Here is a 17974-nt window from a genome sequence, read left to right as displayed (position 1 = left end):
TTTTTGTGTAGGGGGGTGGCCTAGCACTTTTGACCTGCTAGGCACGCCCCAATGATGCATAGCCACCCCCTAAATAGTATGACCACTGCCAGAGAAACGTTGGTGCCGCCACGGGGCGAAGTCAAAAATTTTTTGGGGGGGGGCCCCATGAAGTTGCTGTATCGGGGCCCTGAATTCCTCTTGGCAGCCCTGTAACAACCAATCAGATTCTAGTTATCATTTATTTAGTACATTCTACAAAATGACAGCTAGAATCTGATTGGTTGCTATAGGCAACATCTCCACTTTTTCAAACCCGCCGTTTAGTGAATATACCCCTAAGTATCTTGTTTTGCCATTTAGCAGTTTACAGTATTGATAATGAATAGCGTGTAGTATTTTAATATTTAATATGAATGAACTATCCAGGAATACTTCAGACCATAGCCGAAATCAACCTCTGCTTTGCCCTGTCAGCCTCATAATGCAGAGTCTATCCAGATTATGTCATTATGCTGTTCACCCCCATTAATGTCAGAAAAGAGATTATCCAGCTTTAGTCATAAAACGTGCAGGTTTGCATTTTTAGCCATGCTGACGCAGCCTGGATCCAGATAAAGCACCTAGAGGCACTGACTAAAGCCTAGAAATAAACTTTCCTTGCTTCTGCTAGCTCACGTTTGATACTTCTGTTACACAGACAGGCCTGAGCAACAGCCATGTCTCTGAGAAATGTCCTTGTTACAGGATGCTCATCAGGAATTGGTTTATCTATTGCAGCAAAGCTGGCCAAGGACGAGCAGAAGAGATTCAAAGGTAACCGGCTGATTATTTTACTGTGCAAAGCATGGGAATGATCAGTGTCAGCCATATAATGTCTATAATGTCATATGTTACATTAACAGAGAATGCAAACATTAACATATTTAGAACTAGCTGCACTGGTTTAAAGGTCTTTTTGTGCAAGGATTAGTGGCTTTAAAGAGCAAATCTCTGCTGTTTATTACAATAGCCTATTACTTTAACTGTAAGACAGAGGCAGAGGTCAGTTTGTAAATTCATTATGCTGGAACCACTTTTAATCAATATAATACTTTAGTTTTACAACATTTACCGTTTCTACTATATCAGGTGTCCAGCTCCAGATATATTTTAGAAGCATATTTCCAAATCTTGTAAAATCCAGTTACAAATGCTACATCCAATAACTGAAACCTTTTAAAAAATGCAATGTTTGGGCTTGTTGTCAAGAGCAACTGTTAGCATTTATATATGTCATATTTCCCAACATATTATGTCTGTGTTTCAGTTTTATTAGTTATTATTATTATTATTATTATTAATTTTTATTTATAAGGCGCCACTCAGTTTCCGTAGCGCCGTACAGGGACAAACAAGTACAGTACAAGGTGGGATGGCAAAATACAGTAAACAATAAGCACAGTAACTCAGTAAGCTCGGAGCACAGCTAGAGAGAGGGGGGAGGGAAGACCGGCAGGCGCTGGAGCCCAAGAGGAAGGGCGCGGATGACGGGGAGACCCCCAGAGGGGTGGGGGGAAAGGTAGCTGGAGAGCAGAGTAAAAGGTGCAGGAAACAGGAGGAGAGATGGCCCTGCTCAAGGGAGCATACAATCTAAGGGGAGGAGTAGACAGACAGAGAGACACGGGGTGAGAGGGAGAGAAGGGGGAAGAGGGGAGGGAGGCAGAAAAGGTAGGAAGTTAAGTGGGAGACTGGAAGGCTTTGAGAAAGAGGTGGGTTTTTAGAGCCCGTTTGAAACTGGACAGAGTAGGGGATGTTCTGATGGAGGGAGAGAGTTTGTTCCAGTGGAGGGGGGCAGCGTGGGAGAAGTCTTAGTTGTTAGATACTATGCATATACACTAAGCAGACAGCTTGTTAGGTGTACCTGCACTTACCATGTAATCATATGTGCAGAGAATGCTATTTACAGCATGTGGTCAGGTACCAAATGGTTTATATGTAATAATTCAGAGTTAGGATGGGCTAGCTGTAATTGTCAGCTCATGACTATCCAGGTGTGTGTTATGATGCTTCAATGTATTCATATATATGTTATTATGTTTATTTTATTCAACTATGTCATAAGTGTACGATGATTGTCCAGCGCTACGGAATCTGTGGCACCCTATTAATAAGTTATGATGAGGAAAATAGCTTTTCCTGCATGATTTTGAATATGATGTACTAAGAATGGACTAACCACACAAAATAATCATCATCATTATCTATTTATATAGTGCCACTAATTCCCCAGCGCTGTACAGAGAACTCACATACATCAGTCACTAGCCCATTGGAGCTTACAGTCTAAATTCCCTAACGCACACAGACAGAGAGAGAGAGACTAGGGTCAATGAAATAGCAGCCAATTAACCTACCAGTATGTTTTTGGAGAGTGGGTGGAGACCAGAGCACCTGGAGGAAACACAGGGAAAACATACAACCTCCACACAGATAAGGCCAGGAATTGAACTCATAAACCCAGTGCTGTGAGGCAGAAGTGCTAACCACTATTTAAACTTAGCCAGTGCTGCTGGAGACTGCAGCAGTGAAGGTTTATAGGAATTGCCATAGTTGTCCTAGTATTATTCCTATTATCATATCACTGAGCCTTTTGTAGTACAATTAGAAAATGTCTCATGTCCCCAATATGACACATGAGGAAGTACAACTTCCTTCATCATCATCAGTTATTTATAAAGCGCCACTAATTCTGTAGCGCTGTACAGAGAACTCACTTACATCAGTCCCTGCCCCATTGGAGCTTACAGTCTAAATTCCCCAACATACACACTCACAGACCGAGAAAGACTAAGGGCAATTTAAAAGCAGTGAATTAACCTACTAATATGTTTTTGGAGTGTGGGATCCAAAGACAGTCATGTAAAAGTCGGTTGATGAAAGCAGCCAAAGTATAAAATGGTAAAAAGAAATCAGTCAGCTAACAGCAGAGTATGATATTAGTGCTGAAAGAGGGATATCAGGATTCATGACTTGTCATACCTCATCATGGCTGTCATATGGCAAACAGCGACACCATTCTTTGCAAGAAGGTGCTATGGGATGAGGAACACATACACTGGACAGCAAAAACATTTCCTGGTCTGATGAATCCTGGTTCCTCATGTTTCACACTGATGAAAGAACCAGGATACAGCGAAAGCAACAGTAGTTCATAAATCCATTTTACTGGCTGTCAAAAATACAATAATGGTGGTGGCAGTGTAGTGGTGTGATGCTTAGGGTCCCTTGATATACAGTGTGACCCGAGCACTCTTCGAATGATGCACACATGACAATGACTTGTTTGTACTTCGCTTTTATTGTCAGGAGGCAAAGTAGCTCATAAAACAAAGTTCCACAAACTTTCTTGTGACCCTGATGGTAAGTTACCAGAGACCATTTCCCTAGTCACCAGCCAACTTTTTCAGCATCAGTCACACTGCATAATGAACAACTCAGGCATAAATACCTTACACTCCTCCCACATGCATATCATGATGAACAGATTACACTCCCATCTGGGGGTATATTTACTAAACTGCGAGTTTGAAAAAGTGGATTGTTGCCTATAGCAACCAATCAGATTCTAGCTGTCATGCTATAGGCAACATCTCCACTTTTTTTAAACCTGCAGTTTAGTAAATAAACCCCCATGCCTCCAGCCTATTAAAGCAAATTCTGGCGGATACGGTGGATTCACCCTTTCTGGAATTGGTCATGACAATTTTCTCTGTTAAGGGTACAAGTGGGTCCAAACATGGTTTATCTGGTCATTCAAAAAATTATGTTTGCACCATTTTTAACACTCTTTCATTTTCCAGCGTTATTTGCATTCCCGGAAAAACGTGGCTGCTATATTTTATGCTAAGTGTATTGAATACACTACTTTATACAAGCGATCAAAGTTGGAATTATAATAGTTCTACTCAGAGCTGCCACCAGAAATTGCGGGGCCCAGTTCAGATGTAACAGACAGGGCCCCCTCCTTCCTTCTATCACAATACCATCATTCTTTCTCTACCCAACATTTGCTTTCCCCCCGATTCTATACAGTCACCTCCCATCTCCGCTTCCATCTAACCCCTGCAGTAGTTTACTACCCTCTGCATCTTCTTGCTGTCTCCTTTCGGCTTCTCTCTATTGACAGCACTGTGACAATGTTAATGTATGGGAGCCGGGCACCTGGGGAGCTGGGACTAGAGCAAATAGCGGTAGCTGTGGGGCCCCAACATCTTGTAAGTGGAGGCAAACATGCTGTCTACAAGGGGCCCGCTGCTGCATCTCCCCACACCAGCTCTCGCATCTCAGGCACAGCTGCTGCATAGAAAAGGCGCCCACGACCTCCCTTAATTAACTGCGGAGGCTCCGCCCCTTATACATTTGTTTGGGCCAAGGGCTGGTGGGGCCCCACTCTGCTGTTGGGCCCCATACTGCTGTACTCCCTGTACCCCCCTGATGGCGGTCCTAGTTCTACTGCCAACTGCACAATACATTATGTTTTTTAATTTATCGTTGATCGTCTATTTTCCATTCTCTTGATAAAATATTATTTGTGATAAATAAGAGATTGCTCTGTGTCTGTGTTGACACGTGGAGGCAAATTGTCAACTGATTTCTGTGCTGCCAGAGAAATAACATCCTGAGAAGATTAAAAACTAATATTTGCATTGGCGTCTGCTGTATCCTGCAATTCTCAGCTATTATTAACTGCTGAGCTAATTCTGGGCATTCACAGATCGCACATGTTGATATTGCCTTTAGGAAAAGCTCTGAATAATAAATGTATTTATAAGGATTTATTGGTGCATCTAAGTCTACGTATCTTCTTAACCTATTAAACACATATTTACTAAAACTATTTTAGAAACATGTACATTGACTGTAGAAGCCAAGAACAAGATTTTAGAATCCACTCTCTTGAGATTTTCTACCCCTAAATTAACTGCATTAGTCTATTCCCAGTGTATTTTCTGTAATGAAATGGTTTAAGGTTGGTTACATCAGATATTTAACACGCTACCACCTGCCAGTTAGTTCCATAGCAACCATTACTAGAGATAGTGTCATTACTGTGATCAGAACTGGGAGAAATAACAGCAATATTTCTAGGTTAATAAAGTCTATATACAAAATTGCAAATAAATTATAAGTTTACAATAAGGGGCATATTGAATTAGGTCTAAAGATCGCGGATACGCGCTCCCACTGACAATACGGTACTGCAACATCGCAGATTTCCGTGCGCACCCCATAGGGTTGCGAAGGATGTTGCAGTACCGTATTGTCACTTTACACGCTCAGCCGCGCATAATCGCAATCACTGGACCTAATTGAATATGCCCCTAATTGTCTTTGAAGTAAGTGCCTAAACACACGGATAGCAAACTCAAGTGCTAGAGTGCATTTAACACATGTAAAAAAAACTTAGTAATTGCTCTCTGATGCCGAGGCTTAAAATAAAAATAATAACAAAAGAATGTGCAGAGAACGTGTGTGTACAGGTCCATGCAAAGTGAAACTGGGAAGCTGGAAGGCACAAAATACTCACATGAAATTATAGAACTAAATGCGAAGCGTGTCAAGCGCGGGCAGGGGGGAATGTCTGTGCGCCCTTTTGTGTAGCATGGAACTCCCATGGAACGCCCTCCTTCCTTTTATTTAATTTATCTTATAAATATAATTTTTGCACCAATCCACAAAACTAGTGGCACGACTGCCCTACTCTTCCGCAAACACTGCTATCTTGTTACCCATGCACCTTAGTAGAAATCAGGCACACTTACCCAAATTAAGGTGCACAGCACCACCAAATTGAATCTTGCGCTGTATCTTGCGCTGTATCTTGCCCATTTTACTCTTTATAAATGACCTCTGCTAGGTTTTAGGATCTCTTTGCATTTTCAAATTTGCATCTCTAATTATATCGTTAAAGACTGAACCCTCATTACAACCCCTAATTTTCAGATACTAATATCGTTTGCATGGTAATAGCAATCTGTATAAAAATTACCATACATACATTTTTATGTTCAGCCAATGATGAGAGATAGTTTTAGATGGTGTAAATATTTTTATAATGACGTCTATGTGAGGCAGCATGTGCACATATGTTTAAGATCAGCGACGACATAGCAGCACACGCTAACAGAATTATTTAATCTTCAATGCTGAGGCTGGTTGTATGTAGGAGAGAGGGCAACATGCTTTACTTTATTCTACTAAAAGCAAGAAGTCCTGCACTGGAGTAGCCCAAATAATGGTAGCCCTTCCTGGTTGGCTAGTGCAGGACATGCTGTGTAATGGAATTGGGGTTCTGTGGACCCCATGACTGTTCTACAGGGACCCTAGAATGGTGGGGTGGTGGCTGCTTTTTTAGGGGCCCTACTTGTTACCTGGCCACCACTACCACCCAGATGGCTAAGTAACCCCATACAACTTTCAGTGCTCTGACTATTTGTAATTAGTAGAGGCGGTGGACAGTGGCAGATGGGGCGTTTGACTGGTACAAAGGTGAGATCAGGGAGAGCAGAAATCTGCAAGTAAGTCTGTTTCAGGGACCCAATGGTGTGGGTTATCCCCAAATTATGGAAGCCAACAAATCTGTGGCTTTTGATTAATTATGCTAGCCAAAATCAACTATAGGGTGTCAATGCAACTATATAATTGTCACCCTTTGGAGCCTCATTAATTACCCTAGTAACCACATGCACCTGCAATGTCCCATGCTTCAGTCGGATTGTCTTTGTTGCTTCTTTTGGTATGAAAGCGAAACATGCCATTGGCCCCTCTAAGTCCCTTCTTCATTAAAAGTACCTATTAACCATGGTAACCTGGATTTGATTACCATGCTTAATGGTGATTCCATGCAACAGGTCTATATAAAGCATGCTAGCCAGGCCAGACTGGCTACCTTCATTTTAAAACATATGAAGGTGGGGTAAATCGCTTCCTTTGTATGTGAGCACAGGTCTTTCTGACTCATTATCATAACATATGGCTGTAAATGGGCGCAGCATTGTCTAGATTTCTGGTCCAGGAATTAGCATAAGCTTAAATAGCCCCCACCCCCCAAGATTTTCTGATTACATCATTCATAAATCACATAACGTTTAATGAGGTCACTGATGACATCACAGAGCATTTCAAGCATTTTAGCTTTGGCCACAGCTTTACTTATACCTAAAAAAGTCAATTAATTGAAAATGTGTGTTTTTCTTCATTTATGTTGTTTTATCTCATTGAATGTTATAAAGTCGTGACTTACTTTCCTGTTTGGTTTTATTAGTTTATGCAACAATGAGAAACCTGGGGAAGCAAGACGAGCTGGTAAAAGCAGCAGAGAAACATGTGGGGAACACACTGGAGATTAAACAGCTGGATGTGTGCAGTGAAGAGTCCATCAGAGACTGTGTCAATAGCATCCCAGACCGCCGCATAGATATTTTAGGTAAGTAGGGTCAAATCATTAAAAAAAAAGACTGATGCATTATTTAATTAATTTCGTTTTTAATGCTTGTCAGTCACCACATGTTTATGCTGTTGCTGTTCTGTGCATAGAACACATATCTGCTGCACAGTAAGTTTACAATGTATTTTTTGGGACAAGAGCAAATAAAAGGCACATCCTATTATAGAAGGAAACTATTTATTCACTACCTATAATCCTGATTGTAAAACAAAACATTGTATATTTAATTTAGAGCAGTTTTAATTGACATAATCCATGTGCTACAGTAACAATTTCATATTAAAACAAAACTACATTACAGCCTAATTTCCTAACTTAATAGAAATGTCAGACTGTATGCCACCTGGAGGTAAATGTATCAACATGCGGGTTCTTCAACACCCGCGTGTTCAGCCTGTTCGGCGATTAAATTTCAAGCGGCCCTGCATTGTAAAGGGAAACTTCCCTTTACAATGCAGCGCCGCTTGAAATTTAAATGCCGAACAGGCTGAACACACGGATGTTGAAGAACCCGCATGTTGATACATTTACCCCCTGGACTGGATCGAAAGGAAAATACTATTTCATTGTTATTTTTCTATCCATGTTCATTTAGATCAGTGGATACACTGAATATTCATTTGAACGTTTTCAGCTGCATATTTTAATTTTAACGTAAGTGGAGGCCATGGGGTAATACGATACAGTCCTATCAATCAAACATTACCCTTATATTATGGCAGAAACTGAATAATTCAAAACTCACATTATTTTCAAAATAAATATATATTTTTTTGTAGCATAACACCCCTTTAAAAGCTTTATGGTTTTGGAGCTAAAAGATATTATGGTCTTTCCATACTTGATGACCTGGACTGACAGGTCTCACTCTTACTCCAAAACTGTTAAACGAACTAAACAAACAAAAAGCTTAACATTTGTCTTGTTCTAATTAAATGGATTAGCATCATCAGACCTATTTACACGTGAAAGGATAAAGATTTGAGCTTTGCAGTGATACAATATTTTTATTATATTTGCGTGGGTTTGTTTTCCCTCTTCCATATGCTTGAGTAATGCTTTCTTACAGCATATGGGCTGCCCTGTTGCTCTTGGCTATAAAAAGATTGATTTTTGGATGAAAAACTTCCATGATTCAGGTTGTTTGTTGAATGAGCAGATGTGTGATTCAGGCCGGGCTGTGAATATCTGTCTGTTTAGCAGTTGTGCAGAGTGACTGGATTGCATGTATAGTGGGTGGCCTATTACACCGTCCCTGTGTGATTGTCAGACAGACAGATTTCTACCCAGTCAGAGCAAAATCAACTGCACATTGAGTGGCTTTTGATATGACAGGATTTTCATGTTTGGGTTTATGCAGAGCAATGTTGCGGCAACTTGGTTGTAAATGACCAAATTATCATGTTTATGTAGCCAGCTGAAGAAACAGCATTTGAAAGATGCCAGTGGAGTAGTAACCAAGGCTTGCCCTGGCATGAAGCATGCAGGAGTTTCATCTCAGGCAGCACAATTCCAGAGTTGGCAGAGTTAGCATCTTGTCCCGGTGGTGAAGGGACAGCAGTGTGACACCCATCATCTGTCTTTTCTCTTACAGTCAGTACATGAGATGTGCTGAGACTACAGGTTACTGGAAGGGATGAAACTTTTTCCCACTGCCCTACTAATGCAATGACTATAAGGCATTGAGATTTTGAGATGGGAAGGGGGTAACACTGCAGCTGATTGATAGGGGCGACACACGAAGGGAAAGGGGGGATGTGGGTAAGAACTGATTGAAGGGACAGTGCGCTCAGCCGTCACTTTCCTGGAGGATCTCAGGCTGCCTGTGCGGTGTGATCATTTGTATCCACGTGAGTGAGTCTCTATGTCTGTTGTTCCTGCAATTCAGGTACTGGGACCCCTGATTTGGAAATAAAGTGGAGATACAATAGAAGCCATTATGGGAGAAACATAAAATAATAAGAATAATAATATTATTTATGTAGCGCCTTTCTCCTAATTAGGACTCAAAGCGATTTAAGATGAAACATACAAAGAATACATGACACAGTAAGTTGGGGCTATTTTGCTAGGCTTACCTGGTACTTGCCAGGAGAGTCCCTCCTCAGGGGCTTGCTAGATTTTGTCACAGCTCGAGCATCTGTCAGGCTGCTGCTTAGTCCTGTCTAATCACAGCGACGGAGAGCCATACAAGTAGCCGGGTCCTACTTGTCTGGGGGTGATGTGGGCCCTGGTATAGGGGTTGAAGTTGAAGGAGAAGCCTGACCTGATGTTCAGCCATTTCTAACTGCAGTCGGTATGACACTGATGGCAGAGGGAGATGATCATGATAACGGAATATCAGGGTGAATAAGGAGCCTATCCTGGAAATATAATGTATTTTGTCCATGATAAAAAAGTTTTGTTTTTTTATGTATGGTAAATTATAATTGGTTGTGTAATATAGTGTGGGAGGTACAAGTGGAGAAGTATTACATAGTAATAGCATACAAATTATTGTGGGGCCTCTGTAATATTCGGTTGTAGTGCTCAGTGATTTCTAGTTATGTCCATCATTGTAACTCTTTCTTTATCATTCACAGTTAGTAATGCAGGAATTGGACTTATTGGTCCCATTGAATGCCAAAGCATTGAAGAAATGAAAAATGTGATGGATACAAATTTCTTTGGACTGGTCAGACTACTGAAGGAAATATTACCAGACATGAAGAAGAGGAAGAATGGACATATAGTAATAATTAGCAGTGTCATGGGAATACAAGGTACAGTGACCCTCTCCATCTATGCACTGTTCTGCTACCTGCAAAGAACACATTCAACCAAGAACACAATTAGCTTGGATCCAGGCCTGGACTTGTGGAAAGGCCACACAGACCAGGACCTAGGGCAACAAAATTGTAGGGGCAGCAGTCTGTGGTTAGCAGTAATGTTTGCTAGTTATATTTAGGATCTCGCCATAGGTGATCACTGACTATAAACGCAAATGGTGCTGTCAGCAGCAAAGAGACTAACAAAGGCAGCAACTAAATGGGCTCATTTATTTTTCCGTACACAAACCAACACAATAATCTCTTTCTGCATAATACAATTGAATGGACACATGTTGTCACTTAATTTAGTATTAGAATTTTCACCAGTTGAGAAATCATTAATTTAGGAAACAGCAACAAAAACATGTGCAATTTAAAAAAAAATTCTTCTACAATGTGTGTACCCCAGCCAAAACCCACTGCCTCACCCAACTGCCTCATTGTAGGACTATTCCTCCTGCCAGATTGTTGGCGTTGCTGTTTATGTGTCCATACATCCCAACATTCCAATTTGTGGAATCAGGACCCTGCGAAAAGGGTCCGTTAACACCTTGCAATGGTGGGAGTGCAATCACATCAAGATGGGGGCGGTAGGCTGCACTCAAACCCCCTCCTTTCCCTTGAAAACACCCGTGCATTGCTCCACATAGCGGTGGCAGGTGTGTACGGCACCCACTCACAGCTCTGAGACATATCTTCCAACATTCCTGGCAGTCAGGACAAAATTCCTGCCTGTTGGACCATCATAACAGTCCCACAGGATCTGGATAGTCTTGTCTGAATTGGGACACTTGGGAGGTATATGTGTGATATCTTCTCTTCAAAGCAAGGATAATTGACTTCTGTGTAATGGTAAAATGATTAAACGGCTTCCTTTTGCAAAGCAATAATTCTGCCAACCAGAGGACAAATTCATTCTATATTTCTTGATAAATCTATCTTATGCTAAGCTAGGAATTATATTGTGTAAATAATCATTACAAATGCATCAGTTTTGTAAATAGGATATGGATTTATGTAATATGTGAGCACGCATCAGTTGGAAAAGTTGGATCATTCTCACACCATTGGGGAAGAACACATAAATGAGTAATCCAGGTGTCTGTGTGTTACTGCATTGTACGTGTTAGTCTATCAGTAAACATGTAAGCACAACTATAACGTACGTGTGAACAAGCACTTGGAATTGAATACTTTCAATTGTATCACTAAATACTTTACAGAATACATTGTAAACACATTCACCTGTTCTTCTTGCAGGTATTTTGTTTAATGATATATATGCTGCCTCCAAGTTTGCTGTTGAAGGGTTCTGTGAAAGTCTTGCAATACAGGCGTTGAAATTCAAACTGCAGTAAGTGTGACTTCCTTTTATTGTTAGGTTTGTGAAAACAGGACCTGAATGTATGAGTGGTTTTACATTATGTTATTAAGGTCAGTTTACTAACTAAAGTGTTGAAGGTCGTATATTAAAACATAGTTATCGCTTCATGCCCTACACTAACACTGTGAGAACTTACAATTCTGAATATTGCTCAAACCTTTGCCAATAGCTTGTTTTGGTTGACAATAACAAATGTAGCTAGAAATTTGGCTATATGTTCTGCTAATTAGAATGCATGTCCAAATGGGAAGGGCTGCTGGATCACATTGTAACAAATACAGACCTTAAAATGATAAGATCATGGGATGTCCCCACAACCCTATTATTTTAGACACATTGCTTAAAATGAAGGCAGGACTTTGCAGTTACTTTTCCTCACCATGCGCATTTCCACCTCCACTCATATCGGTACACACAAAGGGCCTGAGTCATGAAGGAGAGCAAAGCATAAAAAACGAGTAACTTTGCACCTGGGCAAAACTATGTTGCATCGGAGGGGGAGATAAAATTAAAATGTGGGGACAAATTTATACTTGTGGTAGGGCATGTTCTAGATCAACTTTAAATTTCACTGTAAAAATAAAGCTATCAAGTATTTGTGTGCTAGATTAAAAAACAGCCAGTATTTAACTTATATGTGAAAATAATAAACTAATTTGCACCCCTTGCATTGTAACATGATTTGTCCTAGAGAACATTTACTAATTTTTTTGCCCTGCTTTCCTTAATGACTCAGGCCCAAAGCGTTTGTGTGTTGGCAGTTCACAAACCAGGTAATGAGCATGAACCTCATGGACCTATGAATGTGCTCTGTCTGTCCACATGTTATAAAAGTGGTGCTCAACTGTTTTTTAGCTGGGACCACAAGGGTCACTGTGCAATTTGTCTGGAACCCCAAAAGAACAAAATGATAACCCAACTAATGCCTTAAAGAAGTCCTGAGCACATACAAAACAAGTCAAAAGATAAAAAAGAAGCATACTTAAAATGTAATATTACAAGTAGATTTAAGAGTAACCTCTTATGCACCAGTATATATGGAAAATAATCTCTGTATGGCTTATTTACCAACATTGCATTTAGTGCAACATTTGCAGTATATCATAGTAACTAAACAGACACTTGATTTCATGGTCTAACTTGCACAAAACAGATAAAAGCTAATTGCTGATGTGTTTCTGTGCAAGGGTTAAAGAACTCATTGGAGAATTGGCTGGAATGTTATGTCCTTACTGCCTGGACTGGTAGGAACAGACTCAGACTACTCTGGAACACAGTGAACTTAGGATGTCACTGTACCAAGAGTTCAATTACATACAAGCTTGTATGACAATACATTTTTTATTTCAGTGTGAGATTTTTTTAGTGCAAAAACACAAAAACTATATATATAAATTGAGAGTACATAGTTGGGGGGAGTCCTCTCTTCATTGAAATTTGTCTGGTAATGTCTTACAGGCTGAGTCTCATTGAACCAGGTCCAGTCATCACAGAGTTTGAAAAGAAGGTGTTTGAAGATGGGATGAAAATGGACCTTTCTGCTGCAGATAAGGAAACTGCTGACATGTTCACCAATGTCTATCTTAAAAACTATAAATCTATCTTCCAAAGCCTGGGACAGACAGCTGAAGATGTGGCAGAGGTAACGAGTGTACATATTTATCCTGTCCAACTCTATCAAATTGGTGTGGGCATATAGGCACATGCCTGGAGTCCAGGACCCTGCCCAGTTTATCATTACATTGTCTCATATACCCATGTGACATTATGCAATGTACAGTCATGGCCAAAAGTTTTGAGAATGACACAAATATTGGTTTTCACAAAGTTTGCTGCTTCAGTGTTTTTAGACCTTTTTGTCAGATGTTGCTATGGTATACTGAAGTAAAATTACAAGCATTTCATAAGTGTCAAAGGCTTTTATTGACATTTACATTAAGTTTATGCGAAGAGTCAATATTTGCAGTGTTGACCCTTCTTTTTGAAGACCTCTGCAATTCGCCCTGGCATGCTGCCAATCACCTTCTGGGCCACATACTGACTGATGGCCGCCCATTCTTGCCTAATCAATGCTTGGAGTTTGTCAGAATTTGTGGGTTTTTGTTTGTCCACCTGTCTCTTGAGGATTGACCACAAGTTTTCAATGGGATTAAGGTCTGGGGAGTTTCCTGGCCATGGACTCAAAATTTTGATGTTTTGATTCCCAAGCCACTTAGTTATCACTTTTGCCTTATAGCAAGGTGCTCCATCATGCTGGAAAGACATTGTTTGTCACCAATCTGTTCTTGGATGGTTGGGAGAAGTTGCTCTTGGAGGATGTTTTGATACCATTCTTTTATTCATGGCTGTGTTCTTAGGCAAAAGTGTGAGTGAGCTCACTCCCTTGGCTAAGAACCAACCCCACACATGAATGGTCTCAGGATGCTTTAATGTTGGCATGACACAGGACTGATGGTAGCGCTCACCTTTTCTTCTCCGGACAAGCGTTTTTCAGATGCCCCAAACAATCTGAAAGGGGATTCATCAGAGAAAATGACTTTACCCCAGTCCTCAGCAGTCCAATCCCTGTACCCTTTGCAGAATATCAGTCTGTCCCTGATGTTTTTCCTGGATGGAAGTGGCTTCTCTGCTGGCCTTCTTGACACCAGACCATCCTTCAAAAGTCTTCACCTCACTGTGCATGCAGATCCACTCACACCTGCCTGCTGCCATTCCTGAGCAAGCTCTGCAGTGGTGGTGCCCTCATCCCGCAGCTGAATCAACTTTAGGAGACGGTCCTGGCGTTTGCTGGACGTTCTTGGGCACTCTGAAGCCTTCTTTATGAATATTGAACCTTTCTTTTTGAAGTTCTTGATGATCCGATAAGTGGTTGATTTAGGTGCAATTTTGCTAGCAGCAATATCCTTGCCTGTGAAGCCCTTTTTGTGCAAAGCAATGATGGCTGCAAGTGTTTCCTTGCAGATACCCATGGTTACCAGAGGAAGAACAATGATTTCAAGCACCACCCTCCTTTTAAAGCTTAACTCAATCAGCATCACAGAGTGATCTCCAGCCTTGTCCTCATCAACACTCTCATCTGTGTTAACGAGAGAATCACTGACCTGATGTCAGCTGGTCTTTTTATGCCAGGGCTGAAATGCAGTTGAAATGTTGTTTTTTGGATAAAGTTCATTGTCATGGCAAAGAGGGACTTTAAAATTTAATTGCAATTAATCTGATCACTCTTCATGACTTTCTGGAGTATATACAAATTGTCATCATAAAAACTGAGGCAGCAGACTTTGTGAAAAATCATATTTGTGTCATTCTCAAAACTTTTGGCCATGACTGTACAACAAGCCACAGTTTTGTCTACATCATGCAAATATTAATGGCATGCACTAGGGAATATATTTTTGCAAATAAGTACAAAAGGTTATACAAATGTCCATACTCTAATCAAAAAGTAAAATTATGCAGGATTTTGTAAAGAATATTTTGGTTAAAAAACTGCAAATAAGTTTTGAATCCCTTCCTGCCCGCCGTTACTTATGGATTCTTTCCACAGTTAGCGCTGTGGATAGCACAGAAGGGAAGCATGGACTTTACCATTGATCACAGGAAGTCCTGCGAAAGTGATGTCATTGGGGATTTCCTTATGGGTAGGAAAGACCATGGAACTGCAAGGGAAATATATCTCAGCTCTCCCATGGTTGTCAGCTCTGAGAGATCCATTATATGCTGGATCTAACAGCGACTGATATGTCAGTTGCTATCATATGATGTCAGTCTTGAAGCAGTTACTAACACTTTGTTGGGTCAAATAGACAGAGCTACTGGTTGTGGAGTTGAGTGTCTTCTACTAGGAAAACATTCTCTGCACACTTCATAGTTTGTGGGATCAAGGATTAACCTATCAGCAAGACGAATGTGTAACTAGTATTTGTTTCTTTTTTAATTAACAGCACACACTAAAGATTATTCTGGCAGAAAACCCACCTTTCCGACACCAGACAAACACCCTCTACACGCCAATGACAACCTTAAAATATGCGGATCCTAATGGAGACCTTCCCATTGACACCTTCTACAAGATGGTCTTTCAACATGACAAAGTTTTCAACGCAAGCCTTAATTTTATCAAGCTGTTGAGATGGAGGAGTAAAAAGAGTTTTGACCTTGGAAAACCACAGCCATAAGAACCATTGTTTGCATTTACACTATATTTCTTGATCACTTCCTATGCAAAATGTATTTAAACTTAACCAGTGCAGTTGGAGACTGCAGCAGTGAAGGGTTATAGGAATGGCCCTAGTTGTCCTAGTATTATTTCTATTATCATATCACTGAGCCTTTTGTAGTAGAATCAGAAAACATCTCATGTCCCCAATATGACACACGAGGAAGTACAACTTCCTTCATCATCATCAGCTATTTATATAGTGCTAATAATTCCGCAGGGCTGTACAGAGAACTTAATAACATCAGTCCCTGCCCCATTGGAGCTTACAGTCTAATATCCATAACATACACACACACACACACACACATAGACCAAGAGAGACTAAAGTCAATTTAATAACAGCCAATTAACCTACCAGTATGTTTTTGGAGTGTGGGAGGAAACCGGAGCGCCCGGAGGAAACCCACGCAAACACGGGGAGAACATACAAACTTCTCACATATAAGGTCATGGTCAGGGAATTGAACTCATGACCCCAGTGCTGTGAGGCAGAAGTGCTAACCACTAAGCCACCATGCTGCCCACCTTACTACGAACACTGAGATGCGTCTAATGCCAATAGTAAAGGTTTCTTCCACACCTTCATATCGCTTTTGTATCCCCTGTCCAATGGCTGAGAGACTGACTGGAGAACTCCAGAGAGTATGGTAATGTTCTTTGGTAGGATTCAGTTTGCTGACCATACAAATTGAATAGACATCACCGTATAAATTGATCAGGTTGCACTCAGAATTTGTCAGCTGATGATCACATCAATATGTGTATGGTGTTATTGGCTGGCTAACAAGTATTAAGTCACTGGGTCCGTACCTGTGTACTGACAGTTGTCTCTTTTACTAAAGTTATGGGATCAAAGGGATTAGAGGGGTTACATAGTAGATGAAACATATTCCATAATGATTAATTTAGCACACAACTGCAACTCTTATTTAACAATGTAAATGATGGTTGTTAAACCCTATATTGTACATACATTGTCAGGTCATTTATTATGATAAAATGTATTTGTTTGATGAAAGTCACTGATTATTTTATATTACAAGATATCTTCCTTTGGTGCAATAATATTATACATTATAGAAATTAATTTTCATATCTTAAAAAAATTCAACCAGTCTGTATTGTGATATTGGATTTTACCTGTTGGTGCATTTCCGTCTGCTGTATGTAATTGTGTAGCTGATATCTGAGATTTATCAGCTCCTTATTCATGACGGCGTTCAGATGTAAATATATTAGCAATTGAACTATAAAAAAAATAAAAATAAAAATTGTTTCAATTGTATCTCTTTGCACAATTTACACAATGGTAACTACAGAATCATTTAAAATATTTAATGCCTGGGATAGACAGAGGGTGGTAAATATAGCAGAGTGGATTACAGGTTACTAGAATCCACCCAGTAGAATTATTGAATATAATACATTCTTTTTTTAAACAAATCTTTTTTATGGAAATTTTCAAAGTGAAAAAATATAAACAAAACAACCACCCCTCCCCCCAAGAGAAAAGAACTACAAAATAAACCTCAATCCCAAGGTACAGTAATACAAAAACACATTAAAAGCATAAGAACAACCGGTGTCAGTGATAGTTTGCACAGTTCAGTACGTTACATAGGCAGAAGGAGACAACAATGAAATGAAATAGGCATACACAGCAGGATGCACATTAAATTAAGCTTCACACAATAGAACATTATATACACCATCGTAAAACAAATACGTGCATAGACATACATTGTGGCGAGTATGTACATATATAAGTACCAAAGAAAGGAAAAATCCGGTTTGGGCGCCTAGGAGGGATCACTATCTGAATCTTCGAATTCCTGGCCATGTGGATATAATGTTTATGGCCAATGGAACATACAAACTCCACACAGATAAAACCATGGTCGAAAATTGAACTCATGACCCCAGTGCTGAGAGGCAGAAGTGCTAACCACTAAGCCACTATGATGCCCTTCATTAGGGTAAACCTGAAACCAAAGGTACCCTACACAATGCTCTTTCCCCAACGGCCATGCAATTTCTAGCTGTAATAACATTGACCAGGGGCAACAAATGAATTACATACTGGCAAGATG

The 17974-nt window shown here is 40.2% G+C and overlaps 1 protein-coding gene across 1 annotated transcript; it reads left to right on the top strand.

Annotated features, from left to right (window-relative positions):
- The first annotated feature begins 621 nt into the window (after nucleotides 1–621).
- Nucleotides 622–17112, top strand: LOC142099173 (retinol dehydrogenase 8-like). Its single transcript, XM_075182359.1, has 6 exons — nucleotides 622–795; nucleotides 7286–7447; nucleotides 10051–10230; nucleotides 11539–11632; nucleotides 13121–13304; nucleotides 15607–17112. The coding sequence occupies exons 1-6, from the start codon at nucleotides 699–701 to the stop codon at nucleotides 15838–15840; spliced, it is 951 nt and encodes a 316-aa protein (XP_075038460.1). The 5' UTR covers nucleotides 622–698; the 3' UTR covers nucleotides 15841–17112.
- The last annotated feature ends 862 nt before the right edge of the window (nucleotides 17113–17974 follow it).

This window comes from Mixophyes fleayi, chromosome 8 (assembly GCF_038048845.1).
Source record: "Mixophyes fleayi isolate aMixFle1 chromosome 8, aMixFle1.hap1, whole genome shotgun sequence".
NCBI classification, from domain to species: Eukaryota; Metazoa; Chordata; class Amphibia; order Anura; family Limnodynastidae; genus Mixophyes; species Mixophyes fleayi.
Note: the sequence above shows the minus strand (reverse complement) of the source record. Positions and strands in the feature narration are given on the sequence as shown.

Bases quoted from the DNA above. Each gene is read 5' to 3' on its own strand.
- LOC142099173 (XM_075182359.1), top strand. From the start codon at position 699: ATGTCTCTGAGAAATGTCCTTGTTACAGGATGCTCATCAGGAATTGGT. The intron at 7,448-10,050 runs GTAAGTAGGGTC...TATCATTCACAG, and splicing joins CCGCCGCATAGATATTTTAG to TTAGTAATGCAGGAATTGGA. The intron at 11,633-13,120 runs GTAAGTGTGACT...AATGTCTTACAG, and splicing joins GCGTTGAAATTCAAACTGCA to GCTGAGTCTCATTGAACCAG.